The sequence below is a fragment of the Lytechinus pictus genome, chromosome 3, assembly GCF_037042905.1.
Source record: "Lytechinus pictus isolate F3 Inbred chromosome 3, Lp3.0, whole genome shotgun sequence".
Taxonomy (NCBI): domain Eukaryota; kingdom Metazoa; phylum Echinodermata; class Echinoidea; order Temnopleuroida; family Toxopneustidae; genus Lytechinus; species Lytechinus pictus.
Genome location: NC_087247.1, coordinates 36,662,393 through 36,682,164, shown reverse-complemented (window position 1 = coordinate 36,682,164; position 19,772 = coordinate 36,662,393). Strand labels below are relative to the sequence as shown.

The 19,772-nt window shown below is 35.9% G+C and overlaps 1 protein-coding gene across 1 annotated transcript; it reads left to right on the top strand.

Moving 5' to 3' along the window:
- The first annotated feature begins 1,552 nt into the window (after positions 1-1,552).
- Positions 1,553-19,269, top strand: LOC129257332 (gem-associated protein 2-like). Its single transcript, XM_054895633.2, has 6 exons — positions 1,553-1,721; positions 9,252-9,339; positions 11,393-11,539; positions 12,233-12,412; positions 13,861-14,040; positions 14,742-19,269. The coding sequence occupies exons 1-6, from the start codon at positions 1,606-1,608 to the stop codon at positions 14,835-14,837; spliced, it is 807 nt and encodes a 268-aa protein (XP_054751608.2). The 5' UTR covers positions 1,553-1,605; the 3' UTR covers positions 14,838-19,269.
- The last annotated feature ends 503 nt before the right edge of the window (positions 19,270-19,772 follow it).

Genomic DNA, 19,772 nt, shown 5'->3' with positions numbered 1-19,772 from the left:
ATGACCAGAGTTTTCAGCTACCGCTTCTCGCTCACATATATTTAGATGAAATATCGATCCTGTTAACCAACACGAAGAGTGCGTACTATGTTCCGTTTTTTTTCGCCAAAATGAAAAAAAACCGAGAAAAATACAAAGCGGCGTCATTGCTTTTATATTCCATTAACGACGACGAGTAAAACTAATGAGAGCCAACTGCAGTACCAAGTATAATGAGCATTACAACTTTTCGAGATACGTTATCTAGCTCTAAATATGCAAATATAATCATTATCTAGGTTTTTTATATTTCATTAACATATAAATTAATAAGAAAATATAAAGCGCTTGTTATGTAAAAGATAAAGTATATTACTAGTATCTGATAGAAATTCCTGGTAAATTCTTAATGAGGTGAGAAATTCAACAGTATGGGATACTCCCACATGAAGAGCTATTTTTCAACTCAAATAAACATTCGTTTTCTTCTATTTTCACAAAATATCATTTTTCAATATAAGGAAAGGAGAGAGCACAAATTTTCAGTACTTGAAAGGCCGGTGTCCAATCATGTACTCCACTCTCCCCCCCCCCCCCTCCAAAAATGGAAATAGCAACATGTTGCAAATGAAAAAAAAGATGAGGGCAGAAATGAAAAAAAAAATGTGAATAATCTCTAAATCATTCAGACATAGCATGTAGCATTCCAAAGCCTGAACAAAATTTCATTCACATTGATGTAATCGTAAGGATTTTGGGATTTTTTTTCTTTCTTTAAACCTCTTACGAGGGACTTTATTTACATATCTATAATACAATATACAAATCACAAAATAAATACAAAAATCAATGCAATCAATCAATTAATGTATTCTAACAATCTTTCAATTTATTTTGTATTCTTATTCGTATAACGTTAGTGTCCAATGAATAAAATACTCTTTAAATTGCATCTCAGTTACGTAACGTGGTAAACAGAAAACCATGTCTGACGTTATCAAACGCCTTTTGAAAGTCTATGAACATTAAAACACCTGATTAATTCATTTTAGAATAATCAATAACATCTGGTACAATAAGTTGCACATTCTCTAAAGCCGACCTATGTTTCCTAAATCCCGATGGATCATTCGAAATAATATGAGGTATAATTTGTTTCACTCTCTTTACCAAGACGCCTGTAGCTATTTTATAATCAATGTTAACTGAGTAATGATATTGGTCTCCAATTTTCTAATAAAATTAAGCTTTCCCCGCCCTTTTATGTAATAATGTTAGCACAGCTTGAATGATTGGTAGTGCGATATGGTGTGTAATCCCGTAGGATTTTTTTGCCAAAATTGATTTTTTGATGGGGTTCAAATTTTCAGACCCCTTCTTCCCTTCGTGGGGGTCCTTTCTTAAGCTAGCGCTAAGTAAAGTAAACCATCGCCAATTTATTATAACATTTACCACAAGAAGGGATCTCCAGTCGTTCTTAAAGTCGCTCTTAACTTACGAACAGCTTTATGAAACACCCACCGGGTAGGTGTAGTACCGTACTATACTACCGTACCGTACGAGCAACTTTCGATTTGAATTGAGCATGTCGAGGGTAGAACTAGAAGCACTATAACGCCCGGGATCATGGATGAACTACTTCCTCAAGCTTTACCAATTGGAGGTCCAGAAGTTTCAGGTGATCTCGAAGAAGACAATAATAGGGCACCAGCCACTGCTGAAGAATATCTACAACGGGTTAGGTAAGGACATTTTGAGAAAAAATATCACTAAAAAAGAGCTGCTGCTGGGCAAATGCGCCGCTTGTCCCACGTATTTATTATTGTGTAAGTTCACTGTAAGTGAATCTGAGCTGTGCAAAAAAAAGCTAATTTTTTATTCGGCCAACCCAGTCGAAAAGTAGTGCTAAATTGACTTCGTATCCAGCCCAAAATGCACATTTTAATTAATGAATTATAGGCCTAACTCAAATTTGGCCCAGATTTTCTTCTTAACGTCAGAATTTACATCGATGTTTGCGTCAGACGACTAACGTCAACGACTTTTACTTGTTACTGACTCGAGGATGAGGTCAATGTAGTTGAATTGATCAAAATGTATTGTTAGTCTTTATTCTTAGACTGATACTATTCATTTATTGATAAATCTGCTGTTTCGGAGCCGGAGGAGTTTTTCAACATTTTCTGATTTTTTTTTGTCCTCCACGCCACTCTAACTCTAAGCACCAAGGCTATTAATTCCTGTGTTAAAAAAGTGAGTGCACGCGAATTAAATGTTGGACTTAAATTACTAGATCTTACCATGGAGCTCCATGACAAAATCTGTTCTTAAATTAGACTCTAGATATTACTAAATTGAAAAAATGTATAAATAGTACTCGCCTGGTCTTTTCTTGGGGTATTGAAGCCTTTTTGTCCAGAACTTGCTCAACTTTTGCGGCAAATTTTGTCGCCATAGGGTTGTGCACATTCTCGTTTAATACTGGTTGTCACGTGACACGGCAATGTCGTTAGGCTGTTTGGCCTGTATTCAAGGCGTTCTATCCGTTATGATTTTATATTGAATGAAGCTAATTCCATCAGGTATAGGCCCCTATCAAGTCAAAATCGATACAGGGATCGAGAGGTGGGGGGTGGAGCCAAAAATTTCCCAGTCACATGGTATGAAAATGATATTTTTTATGACTGTCCACGATCATTAGGGCAAACCCGTGTGTGGCAGTACGGTAGCGTGATGAGTAAAAAAAAAAGAAAAGAAAAGAAAGAAAGAGGGCCAATGTAGGCATACATGGCGCGTGGGAATAAAGTTGCTTTATATGTTCCAAGCGAGTGAAGCAAGCGAGAAAAAAACTTTTCGTGCAAATCTAAATTTGAGATAGATATCTTAACTTACACTTTTCCTTTTCTTTTCATTAATTCCCTTCATTTCTTTTTTATCTTGGTTGTTGAACTTTCGGGGGCCCCTAGGCCTAACCCTTCCATCGTGTACCCCCAGTGCAATATTAGCAGGTGGGTCTCGATAACTCTGGATATTTAGCAATTAGACCTATTTATAGAAAAACATAACGTTAATGTTTTGACCCCTTCCCCCCAAAAAAAAAGGAAAAACAATTATAAACTAAGTTATATACATCCCCCTTTTCTCATTTCGCTTTTTATTTTCTCTATTCCCTCCTTATTTTTTTTTGGGGGGGAGGGACCTTTTCGGGGGGCACCGCCCCTAGCTACGCGCCTACCAGATGAAGAGGCGAGCGAGCAAAACCTTTGTCACTTTTATTACAAATATCAATTTTGCAATAGATTTTGACATAACATTCGGAATTATTCTCGCATGCATTTTTCTTTCCTTTTGCTTTTTTATGGCCTTTTATTTCTCTTCCCTTTCTCTTTCTGTCTTTCTTTCTTTCTTTTCCTTCCTTCATTCCTTTTCTCTTATCCCGTTTTTTTTTGGGTGAAATCCACTGGACCGGGGATCAAGGGCCAGCCTGCATGCCCCCGGCGGTTTACGCCTCTGCCGTGGATGTAAGCTATATATACGCATGATCTTAATCTTCATTATGATTCAAACTATATAGAGGCGCATCCAAGATTTTCCAAATTAAGTAGGGGGGGGGGGGCGGGGTGAATTTTCTCAAGTAAAATTTGACAACTCCCAAAAAAGGTTCTTACTAAAAAAAAAAAAAACGGTCATTATATTGTCTCGCGTAAAGTTTGACAAGTTAAAAAAAAATGGTCACTCAAAATGAAAGTCATTTTGTCCGCGTAATATTCGGCAAGCCCCCCCCCCCCACAAAAATAAGAAAAGGGAAAGTCATTTTGTCCACGTGATATTTGGCAACCCCCCCCCCCAAAAAAAAAAAAAAAAAAAAAAAAAAAAAAAAGGTTTTAACTATAGCAATGATCGAAGGTCATTTTGTCTCGCGTAAAATTTGACAATTTTTTTATAACGTTGTCACTAAAAAGAAGGTCATTTTTTCCACCATTTATTATATTTGGCAAGCCCCCAACCCCCACCCCCATAAAAAAAAGTTTGTCCCTAAAAGTGATGTATAGAAAGTCATATTGTTAATTTGTTCCCAGTAAAATTTTGAATTTGGCAATTAAAAAAAAAGGCAAAAAAGAGAAAAGAATATGAACGAAATATCCCCATTACAAATAATGCTGTACGTGATTCTCATGAGGGGGGGGGGCACTTAACTAGTATTAATAACATATTTAATTCCAAAATGTTTACTATAAATCTCAAAAGGGGGAACGGGCAGAAATGCTCACCCCAACCCCCCCCCTCCCCCCCCCCCCCCCCGCCACTGATTCCAATCAATAATGACTTTTCTCTGCAATACTGATGCTTTGAAATCAAGATACTGAAGATTGATACGCTTAACATAAATTATGAACGTCTGACAAAAAGATAACCAACCGATCACCTGACCGATCAGCTGACCAGTACGCGTATCACTTCGGAGTTGATCACTCGTCGCAGCTGTGTGGAACGCTCACCGAAAATCAACAAAAAGGGCCTGAAATGTAAGTTTAACAATAATCGATTTTAATTTCAACTATTTTTACAACTAAATAAAGGTTTGCCGTCCGAATGAAAGGTATATCGGATAACTCTAACTTGTATTAAGGTGTACAATACCAAAGTCTTGGGTTGGAAATCAGAACAGCATTGTCCAACCCATAATTTGGGTAATGTCGCCTATGAGGTCCATACATGTTAATGTTTGGACCTCATTGGTACTAGGAGTGCTCCACGCCACCTACACAGTCACAGATGGATGATGGCCATTGGGCTCGTAGTGATGGAGCTCCACCAACGCCTTAACTTACTTAGCTTACCACCTTTCCGAAAAATATGCTGGAAAATAGCGAATTTTGATGGCAAACAGATCAGGATCAGCCTGGTTTTTCTTTGATCACCGTTAGCTGTAGCTGCCCACTCATCCTACGAACGAGGTTATAATATATAACCTCGTTCTCGGGTGTATACAGTAGCATGGCCAAAAAAAGCATCAACTATTTTCCTCCCCTTCCCTCACCCAAACATCATGACCTTATCGAACTAGATCAAGTGTGATACTTGACATAAATTTATATAACAAATAAGATCTAATTGCTGAAAATAATATGAAAAATGACTAAAAACTCACCGATTTTTCCACCTCCGGTGACCATCACTACTCTTGGTTCGTTCAATGGTGTTTGATCGTGACAAATCGAAAAAGAAAAAAATATCACGAAGCCATAGAGGTTCATCCACTCGGATGGACATGTCTCGATAGCCTCGACAGATTGGCAATTTTGTTTCGTCTAGATAAACATGTTTAAAGAATAAAAAAGTAAAAAAACTCCAAAATGGCTATTTTGGGGGGCTTATCTATAATATTTCTAGTACTGTATCCAGAACATAATTTGTCTGTTTTCCTCTTCCATTACCCTTTCTTACTTTTTTCTTCTGAGCGTAAATGAATTCTTTTGATTTTTTATTTCTTACTTTTTTTCTCAGTCTTTGTTCTTTGTTTCTTTATTTCTTAAGGGGAACTCTCCCCTCCTCCTGAAATTTAAGGGGTATTGAATGTGTACCCCCCCCCCCCTCCGCCGCCTGTGACAACAATAATTCTTGTGTAAAAAAAAAAACAATGAACAAAATATTGAGTGTCAGGCAGTGGCGTACCCAGGATTTTCCAAAGGGGGGGGGGGCAAATTCGTCCGCCAAAAAATTTGAAAAGAAAAAAAAAAAGGTCTTCAAGTTCAAAAGAGGGGGCCACATGTGGCTCGTAAGGGATCAGTTGTGACTCGTCAGGGGGGCAGGGGTATGTCCCTTGCATGAGTTGTGACTCGTCAGGGGGTGCAGTCTGCCCCTTAGGTACGTTAGTGGTGTCAGGTGAGAAAAAGACTACAGTCCCCGGATCACGGAGCTTCCTATTATGCTTCACCGGAAACAGGTAGGAGCTTGTTGTAACCAGCTCTGTGGTCGCCACTGTTCAGTGGCTAGCTTTCTTTTATTCAGCACAAGAGGGCGTGCTGAAATACTTACGTAGGAGACTATGGACCAGACGAGAATAAGGAAAAAATTCCTTATGATTTTACCCGATTTAGAAAAAAATCTTCAATTGAAGGACGATATTTGATTCATTGGGCGTTGGAATCCTGTTTAAGTAGAACCAAAATCTGCGTTTGGGTCAACACAAGAATTGGTATGTCAGACTCTTTTACTTCGCGCGTTCCTACATAGAAATGACAGTGTTAGCGGCACTGGTCTCAGATCAGTCCCACCCCGTACATTTTCCTGTATGGCGAATGGTCGGGGTGAACCAGTGTAGCTACCCTGACTAGTCTTGAGGACTCCATGATGATGTTTTTTAAAAATATTTTGACATATATTTCTCATCATGGAGTCTTGAATCCCCGTCCATATATCTATAAGAAACACATGTACACAAAGATGGATTTCCCTAGGATATCCATAGTTAGAGGGTGAAATCGGTTTGTATTGTCGAATTTTATTTATCTATGAACCTTCAGGCGCATAATGCGTGTAAAGGGATAAAAATTATTTCACTATAAAAGGTAAAAATGAGCCGTTTCTTACCAGACCTGATCTCCCGTAGATCCCACTTGTTCACTGCAACCATCCTGCCTGTGGGGAATCTACAGGTTGGACAATGGCATGCCAATGCTGTACAGAGCACACACTTAAAAAAATGATTAAAATATCACTTTTGTGACCAAAATTACTAATTTCCATACAATTGCAATTTATTTTTCATAAGTAACTTGGGAATAATTTTTGTATTCACTAGAGCGCTCAAAAACTTGAATTTTTGGCATATTTTTGTGTACGCCCTCTATTGGTGGAAAATAATATGGCAAGAAAATTTTCATTTTTTATCTCTATTTTTAGTTAAGAAAAAAATAATTTAAATAATCAAATTTACTTAAGAGCCAAGTTGTATGATGAATAGGTGTAATGGAAACTGTCAGTGTAAAAAAATCAAGCATTTGTCCCAAAGAAAAAGAGAATATAATCCAAACATTGTCAACCTTATTTTGCCATACATGGAGATATAACCGAAAACAAGGTTATATCATAACCTTGTTCATTGAATGAGTGGTAGATCCCTCGATCCGTTTGTCAACAAAGCAAAGACAATAGACCTGACCCTTGAATCGCTTCGTGATGACGTACTTCCGACTAGCGATGCCGTTTTGAAGAACAATTTATAGATAAAAATTATTATTTCACAAATACTAAAATTTAATATGTGATTATAAATAATTAGTATATACTAAGTTTGTATATACTACTAATTATTTATAATCACATATTAAATTTTAGTATTTGTGAATAATAATTTTTATCTATAAATTGTTCTTCAAAACGGCATCGCTAGTCGGAAGTACGTCATCACGAAGCGGTTCAAGGGTCAGGTCTATTGTCTTTGCTTTGTTGACAAACAGATCGAGGGATCTATGGGGGATCGAGTCTGGTAAGAAACGTCTCATTTTTACCATTTATAGTGAAATAATTTTTATCCCTTTATACGCATTAGGCGCCTGAAGGTTCATAGATGAATAAAATTCGACAATACAAACCGATTTCACCCTCTAACTATGGATTTCCTAGGGAAATCGATCTTTGTGTACATGTGTCTCTTATAGATTTATGGACGGAGATTCAAGACTCCATGATGAAGAAATATATTTCAAAATACTTTTTTTAAAACATCATCATGGAGTCCTCAAGACTATGCCCTGACGGCGATTTAAGAAGAACCCGGCTGATCCTGATCTGTTTGTCATCAAAATTTGCTATTTTCCAGCATATTTTTCATAAAGGTGATAAGCTGAATGTATTTAGTAGAAATTTATCTTTATATTGCTTCCCTTTTCCCCCATCAAAAAGCAAAATTTAGGAGTAATTGAGGAGGGTGCGCCAGTGCACCCTTTTCTCCATAGACGCTATATTTAACGCATCGGTGGAGCTCCACCTTTACCAGCCAAATGGCTGTCATCGGTCAATTGACGGAGGGGATGCCACGGAGCCAGACGAAGTCTCAGGGGAGCATATCCCTAACAAAAATGGACCTATTTATCGGTCTAGACGTCGTTCTATTCTCTGATATCTATTTAGGCAGTCAAATGAATTTCAGCAGCATGCGGCATATTCATGGCTAATGAAAGTTGATTTCTTGCAATTGCACAGTGCAACCGCCATGTCTGTGGTAAGTCTACTTGTAGATCTATGCAATCAACATACAACAGTGCAGTTGATATTTTTTTTCATTAATGACTTCAGGTTCATTCTTTTATCCACCAGAGCTAGATCTGAGTGCTCAAAAACTTTAATTTTGAGCATATTTTTGTGTGGGCTCGCTATTGGTAGAAAGTAATGTTGGTCTGAGAGATTGAAGAGTGGCATCATAATCATGTACTACTACTACTGAATTCGGACCAAACAATTTCTCTTTTTAATTTAGAAAAACGTATTCAAAAGAACTTAATTTACTTTCGAGCAAATTTATGTGATGAATAGTTGCAATGGAAACTGACAGTGTAAAAAAATCAAGCACTTGTCAAGAACAAGAGAAAAGAAGCCAAACAGTGCCAACCTTATGTCACTACACAGGGAGTTCTAACAGAGAACAAGGTTAGGCCTATATCATAACCTGGCTTGTTCATTGAATAAGCCAGGTTATCATGGTTCTTGTTGGACCAAAAGCTTCAGTCTGTGTAGCCAGGAGGCTCCTAGAGAGTAGATATGGAAATTGTTGCATTAGTTGGTCACTGATATTTAAGTGCATAGGAACTTATTCATCAATTTGAATATATAGCATTCTAATGTGTTGCATTTTCTGCGCACATGAGACGGATGTAAGGTAGAACTGATTAATTTTCTTGCAGATACGATACTTAGAAAATCAGGCAGTTGTTAAGAGGTATGTCCAACCATACCAATTTTCCCACTGTCCTATAAATCTCTATTTGATCTTCTTTGCCAAAATTCATGAGCCACAAACCATTTGTAAGAAGCTGATTGACTGTTTACTGGATGTCTCAAATTTGTATCCGGGATGCAAATTTGAGTACTAGTCTTACACTTCAAAATCAAAGTCTGATGCAGTAAGTTGTGTCACATTGTAAAAATTTGAGATGACACCTAGTGGAGATGAATAGTAAATGGGTGCTTCTTATTCTGATGCAGTTAACTGGTCATTATTATTCCTAAAGTTGTTAATTCCAATTCCATAATATTTTCTTGATTTACAGAAATGAAGCAAGACAAACCCCAGATGTTGTAATTGCACACCTTGATCGAGATACGTTGAGAAGCAAGCAAACCGTCATAGTCTCAAATGTAAGAAGAGCTGCTTGTCATTAAGTGTAAGAATGTGATTGCATTACAGGAAATGTAGAATAGAAATCTTCAATTGAAAGATTTTTGCTGTACTTGCCTGATACTGTACCCTTTTTAAAACCAGATATGGGTCACTCTGTGAGTTGTATAACCCATGTACTTTACACAATAGTTATACAGAATGTTTCTTAATTGTAATTATTATGTCTACCATCAGTATTTTGAGATTTAAACATTGAGTATTATTTTTTAGATTGTAAGGTCACTGACCTATCATAGTCCTCAGAGTTCAAAGTCAAAGTCTGTTAATAGTAACATTTGGGGGAGAAATTCACCACTTTCCCTTTTTTCTATCTTGAAGCCTTTGAACTTAAAATGCCCGATGGGGCAAATGAGGCCCCCAGATTAAAACATCATGAAAGCTTTATGGTTACATCTGTTAAAACAGTAAAATGCAGCGTAGACATCTCCACACTTGCTTAAATAGACACTAAAAGTGTTTATTTCTAATAGAACATGTAGAAACACAATAGTATAAATGTAACATTTGAAAACACAATCTGACAATCATTTTTTTGTTAATATTGGATAGGATTAATAAATAAATCCTTATATGGAGCCTTTTGGACAATAAAGAAATATTAGTCCTCTGATAAGTTAGTAAATAATATTCAGTAATTTTATCAAACCAACTGAACTATTATTGCTTTGGTTAAAGCAATACAGTATAGTTTTTAATCAAGGGGCCTCATTTGCCCCACTTTGATGGGAAAAATTATAAGGTCCCCTGACAACAATGCTTAATGCTCATTAATATGCAAATGAGATCGATTAGTTTTCATAATTTGTGTTGAGTGGTAATGTATACCTAGTATTAGACATATATTCGTGTTTCTACTGCTATGCATTAAAAATGTATGATTGGCAGGATGAAAAAGGTGGCCTTATTTACCCCAATCTCCCCTATCTGTCTAATATAAAGAATACTTAAATGTGCAAACAAGATGTTGTGTTTTCACAATGTTACCATGTTTTTTGTTGACATAACACATTACAAATCAATATTTTGTTATTTTGAGGTCAATGATCTTTAATTGTCCTCACTCCTCAGAGGTCAAAGGTCAAAATGTTTAATACTTGCCGATGCTCTGCAGAATACAAAGAGAGGATTATAAGTACATATTTCGTACAACATTGTCACATTTATCTTCAAAATATGACATTAAACATCAATATTTTGATATTTTTAGGTCATCAGAGGTCATTAAAGGGGAATCCAGCCTTGGCCATTAAATGCTGTGTGGGGAAGGAGAAAAATAAATGAAACAGAATCAGAATGGTGAAACTTTGAAAGAAATCGGACAAGCAATACAAAAGTTATAGCTGCTTTAAAATTGAGATCACTAATACTATGTAGATTTTAAATTGGCAACTGGGTAAGTAAATTATGACAAGGGGCAAGGACAACTTTCCTATAGGCCATGTACTTTATTATCAGGGATTTGTGGTTTTCTCCTAAGTACCCATTCCCCTGGGGCAGTAATCCAAATATAACCCATGTTGTATATTGTTTATGTCCTCATGAAAGAAAAATATAATTTGAAATAAAACTTTTGGGGAAAATGACATTTTAGCCATAATATGTATTGGAGTACATGGAAGAGTAGTCCTTGCCTTACATCACTATGACATCCCATATGCGGCCAATTTGAAGTCTCCATGGGTATAGTGATTATCAATACTAACAAGTTTTAAAAATTCATAACTTTCTTGTTGTTTGTCCAATATTGTTCAAACTTTCACCTATCAACTTGTCTGATTTTTCTTTTCCTTATAAAAACAAGTTTTTATTTGGGTTGGATTCCCCTTTAACATCTAGAGGACATCAGAGGTCAAACCCATTTTATCTTCCATCTTAAAATGAAGCGTACTATGGCATGTACTAACACTTGTGAAAATTTCATGCTTTAGTCATAATTTGCCAATCGTTATGATATAAAACCATAACAGCTGTACTATAGTGCTTAATCTTATCAACTTGATCTTTTGTTAGTCGACCGGTTTCAGCCCTGCTCCTAGAGGGTTTGCTCCCACCTCAACATGGCAGCGTCAACAATCTGCATCATTCTCAGAATTACGACAGAGATTAGCTGGAGTCACAGCAAGGATCGCGGGCGAGAGAAACGACAAGATGGAATTGGTTTGTAGACTTTCATTTCAAGTTTAAATGACAATTCAATTTTTATTGACAAAATTAAGTGAAAATTAGAAGTGAAATGACCAACAATCTAATGCATTGGATTGCAACAATCAAGAATTTAACATTCCATTTTTTTTCTGAATCTGCCCGTTTTACTTGTTCAATCAACCAGTTGTCAGTAGAAAAGCAATCAGTAAGAAAGCAAGTAAATATTAAAGTGTTCAATCAATCAATGTTTGTGCATTGTTTGTAAATAAGCTTTTTGTGTCCATCCTTTATATTTGATAAAAATATACATTTTTACATTCAAATTGACAAAGTAATACATGTTTTAACACATGGAAAGGGCATTGATTTCACATACAAAGAAAGGGTAATCAAATAGAATTGGGTCACTGCAATAGTTAAAAAAGACTTGGACTTGTGGAGGCTGTCACTCAAACTGGAATTAGATATTTTCACGACAGACAATTTTCAGGAAAGTAATCATAAAACAGTACAAAGTATAGGAATTGAAAAAAAAAAGTTGATTTTCTTACAGTTGTGTGATTATATTCTGTTTTCAAAACCTTGATTAATCAGTAAACAAAGTATTTTTCGTCCTATTTTATTTGTTACAAAGCACCATGGCAATCAAATATTGGTGAATTATCTATTTGTGTCAATTATATCTTACATTTTCATTTTTTTCAGCCAAGGTACAAAGATGAGGACTCATGGTGTCAGTTCTGTTTAGGACGAGCATTTCTTGATCGGCTAAGAAAAAAGCATGGGAGACCTCCGGTGGATGATGAAGATGATGAGATTTGCAGTGATGTAACAATAACGACGCCCGTCCCACCATTGGTCAGCATCATCAGTTCACTTGACCTGGTACGTTCATCAATCATGTATGGTGTCTCCATTAAGAAAGGAAACTTAGCTTCAGAGATAGATATCAAATCATTATACATTTTTATCGTAAATTTTGCATTTATTGTAAGAATGAAATCTTATCTTTGATTTGAGACTATATACATAGTGAATTGTTCATGTATTGTGAAGTACAAACAATAAATACTGCTGCATGTCACAATTGATTTGTGCAGGACTCTCATGTAAATCTGAATCCAATCTTGAGAGATCAGGAAGGGAAACTTGACGAAGAATCTAAAAGATATGCTAATGAGCCATCCCTTTCTTATGCAAGGTTATTGTATCAAAAAATCTTGATCCATTCCTCTGTGGAACTTGGTTTTCGCATTGAAATTTCAAACAATTCTTGCTCGACTATGCATGGACTGTTCATTTGAATGTATTAGGTTTCAAATTGAAGAAGAAAAAATGAATTCTATGATGGAAGACCTTAAACTATCTGCTTATGTTTGAAAATATAAATAAGAATTCTGGTTTCCTTGTTTTGTGGGGTGTACTGAATATTATATGGCGATTGTGAATTATCTTTATGTTAAAGAATCTGATTGGCCCATCCATAGTATTGTTTTGCTGAACCAGCATGAAATGAAATGAAAAGTTTAGGGGTTAAAACTGGAGTTTATGATTTATATGTGTACTCTTCACAATTTCTGCAATACACTATATTTTATGGCATTATATATCATGGAGAGCAAGCGATAATGATACGCAATTTTACGAGCTGACTTAAATATTCAAGACTTGCATGTCCTTGAACATGTTATATTTCTTCCTGTTGAATGATCCTGTAATAAATATTATTACATGTATACAAATATTTACTGATTGAAGGGGCATTGATGAAATTATAACCCTGAGGGGATTTCTCTTTTATTCCTTGAGACAAACAAATTGAATGAAGGCATTATAAACCTATTAAATTTAGGTATAATGCTTAAGAGAAATCTCCTCCTGGTAATACTAATTGCAAATAGATTAAACATGTGAATAAAAAACAAGCAATTGATATTTGTTATATTTGCTGCAACTCTCTTTTTAAATTTATGCTAAATTGTGCCATTGAAATTCAATGTACAATTTTTTTTTTAATCAGAAATTCGATATTGAAAACTTAACATTTTCAAAATGACAATGGGCAAACACATGCAAAAGGTGTATGCACAGCTAGATACGTAGGCTGAATAGTAGATGTGTTATAATAGAAATAAGACATGACTAGTAAATACCTCTTGGCAGTCATTGTCTTAGCATTCTATGGATTGTTGGGTCAGGTACAACTAAATGCCCATTCAATCGTTTTTCACTATAGGCTACTTATTTCCATGACTTCTCACTTGACCCATCAGAGGCAAAATCTCATTTCAAGGTATATAATGATGATTTAGTGTGTTTGTATTTATTTGAAGGCAATGGTACAGAAGTTACTGGAATACCACGTGGAGTGGTTAGAAATGCTTGGTTTTTCAATAGCACAGGGATGCTGGCTGTTTGCTCTACTCGCTTGCCTGGAAAAACCTCTATTAGCGGATTCCACAGCTACGATACGAACTCTCTCCAGGCACTGTGCTACGCTAAGAGCTGTGATGGTAAGTATATTGCAACCTGAATTTACATTTGTATTCTACCTACATATTAGGGCCACAACCAATATGATATTTTGCTCTCCCCCCATACATGTACACTTACATCTCTCAATCTGACGATGATAATAATACTCATATTCATTATCCTCTCTTTATTCTATCTCTTTGTTATCTTTCATTACTTTCCTACCTCCTTCTTTCTTAATCCCTTTCTCTCTTTCCATGCCCTGTTTATTTATTGCTATAAGTTAGATTTTTTTTAAATCGATAAAAGTGGGTTAAGATAATGTCATCATAATAACTTTTTACTGGTTTTTACCAAATATGCCTTTACTCTTTGATCATATTATATCAGTTAAATTGACAAGTGCCATATTTTCATTTGTGGAAATTTTTGTTACATTTTTTTTTTGTTTAAATGTGTTTACACAACTAAGTACTTTTTTACCATCTAACCTTTTTATCATGTATCAACACTTTGAATTTTAATTTTCTTCTTATTTTGGAAAATCAATACTTTGATTAAAAAAAACCTTTTAATACACAAAGAAACAATACCACTCTCACACACACAAACAAAAATCAGCTTTTGCTCAAGTTATATCAGGCGAACTCTGAAATTCGTTCTCCGGACCTCAACCTAAAATTTGAACTGCATCAAGTAAAAAAATTCTTTATTATTTCTTATTTTTGCTATCATACAGGACTCCAACACAGAAGAGAACCTTGTAGCCCTAAATCTCCTTATCAGCATCATTGCACGATACTTTGATCAAACAGACTTAGCTGACAATGGATGACTTCACTCTCTTCATTCTAATATTATTGTCTTCCTGATTCAGGCCAATGTTGAGATGAACTGTATTTGCAGATGGATGTAGTGTTTTTTTTATTTCCAACAGGCAGGTTCTGATGAAATAATTGATATTATCTGAATTACCATTCTGCATAAAGACACTGTGAGCTTTGAATTTGAACTGAGAATGAACAGTGATGAGCTTTGAATGGCATTGGAAAGATGTTTCTTATGTCTAAGGATCTTGTGGAAAATAAGTGGATGATCCTTTATAGATTTTTACTTCAGGGATACCAGTGGCAATGGTCTGTAGGGACAGTTTTTTACCATTCTTTTTTTTTAAAGTTAAGTCTGTGTAAATCAACCTCATTGTCAACATCAAAGTGTGTGCTTGGCTTGTAGTGTTTGACATAATTATCGAGATCACCGGGCAATCAAGGTTGCTGTCTGTATATGTAGGGAGAATTTCTTGAAGCATTCTCTCATTTTCCCTTCAATTATTGAAAAAAAATATCTATTTATTTGGATGATTTGGCCAGGTAGAGATCATCCAGCTAAATAGGTATTCTGTACCCAATTGTTTTAAGATGGTCCCAAGAAATTTTGCAAGTTGTGAGAGCAGGTGCCTGGTACAGTGTTTCATTTTAATGCAACTAAAAAATAAAAGGGGGGGGGGGGGACTTCGTATATTTTGGACAGTGGTATGTGCTGTGGAGGGGACCCTATTATAACAATAATTTTCTGTTCCAGCGCATACCATTTTCCCCTGGCCATGTGCCAAAGAAAACCTATTCGAAGACATAGAAGAATCCCCATACCATCGCAGTAGACGGAATCCCTGGCCACTGATTGGCTGATTGCACAACAAACCCTCTTCCATTCCTTGCTCAGGGCTGTGTGCGAGAATCTTTGCACATCATTCAGCAGAGCTCCACGGAGCACTATTTTCTGTCAGTTATAAAGCTGCCAGTGTGTAGAGTTTTGGTGTATGTTCGGATGATATTGTCACTTTGGTGGGCAGCGTCCAAAGTAGAAAAATATGGTTTTCGTCATTTACTCAAAATCTCAAATTTTCATATTTATTTGGTCCAGGGCATCATATTTACATGATAAACATTGAGGTCAAGAGACCCTCTTTTTGCACTAGTTTAAGAAGTTCCAGGGACCCACCCTTTTATGACTAGCTGTGCTGGGTCCCCCTAATTTTGACTTGCTGTCAAGTCTCTTACTATCATAGTGAAAGTAAAACCCACTAGGTCAAATCATCATCTAATACTCATGGTCACTTTAATGCCCAGATGGTGTACTATATGTCTACTTCTCATTTTGCACTTTGTCACATGAAGATTTAGTTCATCTTATAGGATCTTAGATGGAGTTTACGCTCAATGGTCAGTAAAAAAAACTGGTTGTAAGGGAACTAGGATCATGTGGAATGGATACTGAATGGAAGTAGAATTGGGTGTAGACCCAAACTGTTGTGACTTTACCAACAAGATCAGGAATGCAGAAAAGCCACTTTTAAGGACATTCCACAGTTATGTTTTTGTGCATCATGATCTGCCCATGTTTTACACTCTGCGGGTTGATGTCACAATGGATGAACAGGTGATTAATCAGCTGAAGGTATGAGCTGATTTTTGTCTCGCCTGCATAGCAGAGCGAGACTATAGGCGCCGCTTTTTCGACGGCGGCGGCGACGGCGTCAACATCAAATCTTAACCTTAGGTTAAGTTTTTGAAATGACATCATAACTTAGAAAGTATATGGACCTAGTTCATGAAACTTGGACATAAGGTTAATCAAGTATTACTGAACATCCTGCCTTAGTTTCAGGTCACATGACCAAGGTCAAAGGTCATTTAGGGTCAATGAACTTAGACCATGTTGGGAAAATTATTTTCAAAATCTTAACCGAAGGTTAAGTTTTTGAAATGACATCATAACTTAGAAAGTATATGGACCTAGTTCATGAAACATGGGCATAAGGTTAATCAAGTATTAGTGAACATCCTGTCTGAGTTTCAGGTCACATGACCAAGGTCAAAGGTCATTTAGGGTCAATGAACTTTGGCCGTGTTGGGGGTATTTGTTGAATTACCATCCTAACTCTGAAAGTTTATGGATCTAGTTCATGAAACTTGGACATAAGAGTAATCAAGTATCACTGAACATCCTGTACGAGTTTCAGGTCACATGACCATGGTCAATGGTCATTTAAGGTCAATGAACTTTGGCCATGTTGGGGGTATTGTTAAATTACCATCCTAACTCTGAAAGTTTATGGATCTAGTTCATAAAACTTGGACATAAGAGTAATCAAGTATGACTGAATATCCGGTACGAGTTTCAGGTCACATGACCATGGTCAAAGGTCATTAAAGGTCAATGAACTTAAGCCGTGTTGGGGGTATTTGTTGAATTACCATCCTAACTCTGAAAGTTTATGGATCTAGTTCATAAAACTTGGGATATAAGAGTAATCAAGCATCACTGAACATCCCCTGTGAGTTTCAGGTCACAGAACCAAGTCAAAGGTCAGTTAAGGTCAATAAACTTAGGCCATGTTGGGTTAATTGTTTAAGTGCCATCATAACTTTGAAAGTTTATGGATAGAGTGAATGAAATGTGGACATGGGTGTAGTTGACAGTCTTAAGTCTCGGTTCAAATGTCATTTATGGTCAATGAACGTGGTATTATGTCATTATATGAATGATGTTTTTGTGAATGATTATTTTAGAGTAGTTTTCAAAGTTAGCACTGCTGCTATATATTAAATTGCGTAATGCAGGCGAGACTGCCAGAGGCGTTCCACTTGTTCTCATTATCTGCACTCTAACTGCAGATCCGATGTGTTATTTTAGGAAGCTAATAAATGGGGATGGTAGATGTACTTAGGGGACCTGCATATTATGCTGCAGTAAGAGGTCACATGGTAAGGTCAAAGGTAATTTTCAGGTCAACGTTATAGTTTACCTGCAAGACTCTTATGACACATAACTCCACAACCTTGGGTCAATTTTAAACCAAACTTGGATGGTAGATGTGCTTTGGGGACCTGCATGTTATGATGCAGTCGGAGGTCACATGGTAAGGTCAAAGGTCAATTTCAGGTCAACTTTATAAAGTTTATGTGCAAGACTCATATGACACAAACTCAGCAACTGTAAGTCATTTTTTACCCAAACTTGGGTTGTAGATGCACTGAGGAGACTTGCATGTCATGGCGCAATCAGAGGTCACATGGTAAGGTCAATGTTATGACACATAACTCTGCAACTGTAAGTGACTTTTATACCAAACTTGGGTTGTAGGTGTACTTAGGAGACCTGCATATTATTATTATGTTCGGAGGTCACAATGGTAAGGTCAAAGTTCATTTTGAGGTCAACATTAATGTTTATGCGCAAGACTCTTATGACAAATGTTATTCCATCCCAATTATTTCACAATGAAGTTTTGATATAATTCTGTTGTGCCCTCACAAATCACAAATTTGCTATATATGCCTTGTTTAAAATGCCTCTACAATTTCAAAATACTTTACTCTGCAGTGCTGCAAAGTATGACAAATATTACCCGGAGTTTGAATAAATGATAGAGTGGTGTAGAATTTTTCCTCACATAGATACAAAGCATTTGGTGCGTTTTTGGTGTTTTAAAAAGCACATTTGCCCTTATAAAAGTGTTGATACTTTGAAAACAAGTGCATGTACCCCTATTTTTTAATATTTGCACCTCTTAGGTATACCTTCCTCTACAACTTTGCAAAGTTTGGTGAAAATGACATGGGTTTTGAATAGAGTGCAGCATTTATTATTGTACTTCTCATGTTTATTATTGAAATGTAACATTTTTTAGTTTGTGCTTTTGTTATCTCTCACACCATTTTTAAGAACTGACAGTGCCGTTAGACTAAAAAGAACAAACAAATAGCATTATAAATAAATTGTCCATCTTAAAGATACAATTATTAACTATATTGCAAAATTTGATGAAATTTTCATGGATTTTGACCGAGTAATAGAGGTTTAAACGCATTGTTGTAGTGATCTCGTGAGGTCTAACAATGCCAAATACTTTTAAATGCGCAATTCTTAAGAACATTAATCATCAATTTGGGTGAAAATTTAAGGTCTATAGCAAAAAATAAAGCACATGGACCCATGTTAATTTTTGCATATTTGGAATATTCAGGTGCAGTATTCAAAGTATCTATGTACAGTTTCATGAAAATGACATGGATTTCACTGGAACGTCCTTAAATGCAGTTTGTGGTATTCTTGCTTAAAGATAGACATAGGCTTTTGTAAGATTCACAATACAATGTCAATTATTTTCATGTCAATATTCATGCAAGATAAAAATTTTCTCTTCAGCTGTGTTTTGTTGCCTTGTGTCTGTACGAACAATAAATAAACAATCTTTTATTTTACTTTGTGTACTGTTTATTTTTATTTTTTTGTCATAATTTATTTCCATTATTATTCAAACTTGTTCAGCTTTTTCCGTATTTTATATTATACAGTGCGTCCCAGAAAAAACGAAACCGAGATTAAGCGATGATTTATCATAACTTAATCACAAATACAATAGACAAATGACCTACCAAAGTAAAGCTTAGAATCTCCTCTTTCATCTGATATTACTTAGATTATTCCACATTCACGCATGAGTGAGCAAAAACAATTTGAAGAAAGGATACCAAAAAATCATTTGGCGGGGGCTATCTGAATTTCAAAAAGAAAATCACATGCCTAAAAAGTTCAATATCTGCTCTTTTATTTGACACCTTAATCACAAAAAATGGTCAAGAAGTAAAAAAGTTATGTTCCCTTGAAACAATGCTTGTATTTCCATACTTTCATTTCATTAAATAAAAGTGTTTTCACCGGTTTCCCACAGAAGCTATCACATGGTTAACAAAAGACTTAATGC